Source organism: Cricetulus griseus, chromosome 4 (genome assembly GCF_003668045.3).
Source record: "Cricetulus griseus strain 17A/GY chromosome 4, alternate assembly CriGri-PICRH-1.0, whole genome shotgun sequence".
NCBI classification, from domain to species: Eukaryota; Metazoa; Chordata; class Mammalia; order Rodentia; family Cricetidae; genus Cricetulus; species Cricetulus griseus.
The window spans coordinates 92,262,671-92,267,933 of record NC_048597.1 but is presented as its reverse complement, the minus strand read 5'-3'; the positions used below and the strand labels follow the sequence as shown (position 1 = coordinate 92,267,933).

The 5,263-nt window shown below is 53.9% G+C and overlaps 1 protein-coding gene across 3 annotated transcripts in view; it reads left to right on the top strand.

Moving 5' to 3' along the window:
• Positions 1–1,674: 1,674 nt before the first annotated feature.
• Positions 1,675–5,263, top strand: part of Sez6l (seizure related 6 homolog like) — a 168,825-nt gene continuing 165,236 nt past the window's right edge. For all 3 annotated transcript variants that reach the window (XM_035444303.1, XM_035444302.1, XM_035444301.1), the window contains exon 1: positions 1,675–1,771. In XM_035444303.1, the coding sequence (XP_035300194.1) occupies positions 1,675–1,771 (97 nt within the window). The remainder of the gene's footprint in view (positions 1,772–5,263) is intronic.

Below are 5,263 nucleotides of genomic sequence, written 5' to 3'. Positions count from 1 at the left end.
CTACCAGCTGCCTGCTGCTAGTCCTGTGCAAGCTCTGAGAATGAGGGGGTGGGTCAAGCCACTCCCTTCAGCTGCTGTCCCTTGGGTTCTAAGGCAGGACAGCATCCTGGGGTTTCCTCAGAGGAGGAACCAGGCCTTCTATGTAACTGCATCAACCTTCCACTTTCTGAAACCCACATGGCTTTACTGGCTGAAGAGCCCAGGTGAGCATGGAGGAAATAGGATGCTCTCTCTCCATCACCTAACAGAATCCAGGCTTCAAGTGACTGGTATGTTCAGGAGCATCCGAAGAGTATGAAGGGGCTTCTGGAGCCAGAACCAGAATTCTCCCTCCCCTCAGCTCTCCTCCCTCTTTCAGTGCCCCCCTCCCCATCCCCATTTCTTATTTAGGGATTCCTAATTCCTCCACTCTGCTAAAGACATTTCCCCCCCCCCAATTGCTACAACCTTCTCTCCATCTGGTCCCTGCCTGTGCAGTGTGGCAAGGTGGGGTGGAGGAAGGGAGGGGAGGGCTTTTAACTTGGGGTGAGGGGCCTGGGAAGCCAGCTGGGCCTGTGAAACTGCAAAACAAGGAGGTCGGTCTCCCTTGGTGAGAGGAGTCTCCCACCTGGCCCCTGGCCAATGCCTGGCTACAAGTGGCTGCTTGTCTCCTCTGTTTGTGGAAGAAGGGCAGCCTCGGCCAGAGGATGGACCTGGACCCAAAGCTCTCATTGGGGGAGGGGAAAACGGGGCTCAGGCTCTGGAAGCCTGGAGGATCTTCTGGACACTATTGGGAGTGAAACAACGTAGCAGATGGAGCTGGGGTCCTAACATGGGTGGTGGGTCTACATCTATGTGGCTGGGCATCACCAGGGCGGAGAGGCACTTCGTATCAGACAGGCTTCCGTGGTCTTGGGTATTGGTCCAGCGAGGTCCCTGTATGCAGCCGGTATGACCTCCTAGGATACTGAGACTCTCTGTGGAAGCACCAGGACATTGGGTGGGTGGGGCCCTCTGGGTCCGAAAAGAGGGCTCTGCCGTGGAGAGAGAGGCCAGGCTGCTGGCCGACTGACTGGGTTTGCAAGGAAGGACATATCGGGCACTCTTCCTCCTTGTCTGGCTGCCCCATCATCCGCGGAGAGAGAGGGGACTCTAGGCCCACCCGGGACACGGCATATCACCAACTTCTCAGGGCCGAAAGGCCAGTCTGCCCCGGGAGCGGCCCTCGGCCGCCTCCTCGTGCTCACTCCCCCTCGCTCGCTCGCTAGCTCTCTTCTGCTCGCTCTCTCCTTCGCTCGGGCCCCAGCCCCCGCCCTCCGCTCTCTCGCCGCCCGCGGCTCCTCCTCACTCGCCCGTCGCCCGCGCCGGGTGCAGCTCGACCGGAGCCACCGCAGGCTGCGCGTCCGCCAGGAGCCGCTGCCTCGACCCTAGTGCCCGGATCGCTCTACCCGGGTCCCTCTGCTCGGACCCCACTGCACTGATCCCTCTGCCTGGACCTCGCTCCGGAACCCGGCTGCTTGGAGCCTTCTGCTTGGATCCCTCTGCTTAGACCGCGTTGTCAGAATCCTGCTGCCCGGATCCTTCTGCCCAGATCCTTCTGCTTGGATCCCGCTGCCTGGATACTTCTGCCTGAACCCCGCTGCTCGGATCCTTCTGCCTGGACTCCGCCACACGGATCCCGGCTCCGCAGCCACGATGCCCGTGGCACGGCCACACGCCGCGGGACCCAGCAGGATCGTTCTGCTTCTGGCCGCCCTGCTTCTGGGGACCCCCGCGGCAGCTCGGGCGGAAGGTAAGTACCCACTGCCCCGGCCCAGACCGGGCAAAGTTGTCGCGGCTGACCTGGGCGGTAGGGAGTCTCGGCTGATCCCGAGGACACACGCGCCACCCGCCCGGCCGCCAGGATTCGGGGCTGGACACCTCGTCCCTGCCAGAGAGCGGAGGTGGGGACGCATCTGAAGGACTCCCGCCTTGGGCTTCGGGTCCTTAGTCGGTCTCTGGGGCTGGAGACAGACTCCCTTTTGTAGTCCAGAGGAGCTCCTTGGAGTGGGGGCTCTCGCCAAACCTCTAGATTCTGGAAGCTCTCTGTAACTGCACCCGGGGCTGGCTGCCAGGTTATTTTGTCGCTCTCTGTGGAAAAGGATAGGTATGGGAAGGGGACAGCTGACTGCTTGTCACAGAACCAAATTCCCTCCCATCCCACCATCCCACGCTGGCTCCGGCTACCCGGAGGGGCTGTCCCCTGGATGGGTCTCAGCCAGGTGCCAAGAAATTGGACTTGGGTGTGGCTTTCTTGGATGGTGGGGCGCTCAGGGCTGCCAGAACTTGGTGAGAAAGGAGATGGATGTCAGAACATCAGTGGCTGGGCTCCTTCTCTCCCAGATACAGCCTAGCCCCCCCTCATCAATATTTGGAATGAAGAGGGAATGCTAGTGCAAGCCACGTGCTTGCTGATTAGGAAGGGGGTCTGAGTTTGTGGAGGCTATCAGTCCCTGCACCTACCTGGATCCACACCTTTGCCCCACCCTGCTGGGGTCCCAGGAAGTTATAGTGAGACACGGAGGAGTGGGTAATCTAACTCATCCAAGACTGACCCCCAGAGCTGTGGGGATCAGCTAAAAACACTGGGAGAGCCTAGTGTGTCTTGGACCACTTAACCTCTCCTTCTCTTGGCAAGGTGTGACTCTTGTTTGCCCCCGTGGCAACTTAAAAGACATAGCTGGTATGTCTGCCTGAGCTGACCACAGCAAGGGGTGGGTGCTCACTCTGTCCATCTGGAGTGCCTTTTCATTTGGATCTTCTTGATCTGGAGTTCAGGGAACAGACATGAGTTGAGGCATCTCGGCAGGGAATTCTGGACCCCTGCGTTCAGCACCAGAGGCTCCGGACAGCTCTCAGCTCCAGGCCCTACCTAGTGGGTCCTGTTTTTCTCTCAAGGCCTGGAGTGCCCTCCTCAGAAAACATTCAGGCATTTTATCCCTCTATTTTCTTTAGCTGTTGGGCCCAGAAGTAAGAGCAGGGATATGCTTTGCCCTTCTTTATTTAACAAAACATATCGTTAAGAACCCTCCTCCCTGGCTTTGTGAGGCTGTGGTATTTCCAATTTACACCCGTTCTGGGCAGTTTCCCTGAGAAAGATGGTAAAGATATTCCGTTTAAATCAATGGTTTCTACCCAGCATGCCCTTTCTTAATTAGCTGCCTCTTTCCAACAATAGCGCGGTGGCCTTGAATGGGATCCAGATTGCCCTGCCCCTGCTCTGTGTATACACACACACCCACTCCACAGGCAGAACAACTCAAAGATGTCCAGGGCTTGCCATCTTTTCTAAAGTGTTTCTGTGTCTCAGTTCTGCTTCCTCTAAAGCACTGCTTTGGGCACGGGGTGTGGGATCCCAATGGCATGTATAGAAATGTCACCCAAGATCTGGAGTCCGCATGCTGATTCCTCAGTGTGTGTCAGTATATAGAAGGAAGAGCAGGGTGTGTGCATTTGTGTTTTGAATTTCTGAGACATTGTGTGTGTTTCCAATTGCTCCACACCATGGCTACTCAGCATGTATTTTTAATTAACTTCAGGTCACCACCAAATCAAAGTCCACTGATACACTTCTTCCAAGGGCTCATTACTAACCATGGGGTTCTGACTGAGTCATAAGAAAGTAGCCAGGGTGGCCCATGGGCACTGCCAGTTCCAAATGATCCATTTGGAAACAATTGATCTCCTACAATAAATTCTATTTTTAACCTGCAGCTCAAAGCCACTCAAATCAGATAGGAGAGGTGTTGGAGGAGCCCAGCATTACAGACTAGTGTTTCTGCTTGCCCTATGAGGGGTGAGGACTTGTTGCAGTGTTCCCATGCAGGGCTTGCATTCTGTGGGATGTCTTTCTGGGAGGAAGGAATAAGTATAAAGTGTAGTTTGTTTTTGAAGAGGACCCTTATCGTCTAAGATGCCCATGTGGAGAGTAATTGCACATACATGCTAAGAGTGAGTTTTCATTTCTTTTTTCCTTGGGTTAACAAAGCAAAGTCAATATTGCTCATCAAGACTCTAACTTGCTGCCTCCCCCAGTCTCTGACATGCGTCGATGCTACATTCCCTTTAACTGTGTTTTCCTATGAATTGCTGCCCGTTTTTTCCAAGGAGTTTGGGCTGCCCCCACCAGAGACTGCCTGACCCAAACTTGAAGGATTCTTCTTGTATTCACACAGCTCTGTTGGGCATTAAGAAACAAATACCTGCCTCCTTTCTTTTCTCCTCCAAGGGGAAAGAATGTTTCCTGAACAGAGCAGTTTGGTTCCTGACTTTTGATCAGGAGTCTGTTCTTGCAAGGAATTCAAAGGAGCGCAGTGTACAATGTACCAGCTCTGCGGCTTGGGGGTTGATTGCTGCTGCTGGCCTGTACTGTGTACCTCCACTAGGGGCTCTCAAAGCCACAACTGGTGACTGGGAGCAGGAAAGAGGCAGATTTAGTTAGGTAAAAAGAAGCCCGAAAGCATATGTGTGTGTGTGTGTGTGTGTGTGTGTGTGTGTGTGTGTGTGTGGTGTTGTTGTTGTTGTTGTTGTTGTTGTTGCTGTTGTTTTTGTTGTTGTTGAAAGCTAGGATGGCTTCCTAGCATGTTGGTGGCCTGGCCATGCGGCTCCACTCCCTTCTTCTTCTGATTGTATTTGGTCCTAGTTTCTCAGGGAGAAATCACTGTAAGCCTTTGACACACAGTGAACAGGGAGACAGCAGAGATGAGAAGCCGGCAGAAGGATGCTGTTCCCAGAAAGGTATCGTTAGAACTCAGACCCCGGCTCACCCTTTTCTGCTAGTGTCTAAACTCCATTATAGAAGCAAAGCTGTTTCTGGAGAGTGGCTATGCTAAATTTTGAAAGCAGGTTAACAGGGTTCAGGAAAAGTAGCTTTAAAATTAGAGCCACCCCTGACCAAAGGTCACTCCGCTGCTTAGGTGTGCTTGACCTTCATGGCAACCATCTTGTCTGGGACTCCATTCTGCCACTGGTGGAACATAAACATAAGTGGGAATGATGGGACCAACCTGGAAGGGTGGTTAAAGGATTCTGTAACTGGTATCAATGGAGCTGGGAAACTATAGCACGTGGGCAAGGCTGTCCTGTTTTCCTGAGCAAACTTCCTCTATGAACAGGTGCCAAGAAGGCAGTCTCTTGAAGTTCAGGGAAGCAGATATTCACATAAATACTGAGGTGATTTAGGCCAAAGTGGGGGAGGAGGGCCAGCAGGCAGCCCTAGTTGCCTGTCCTCACCCTTTTCATAAAG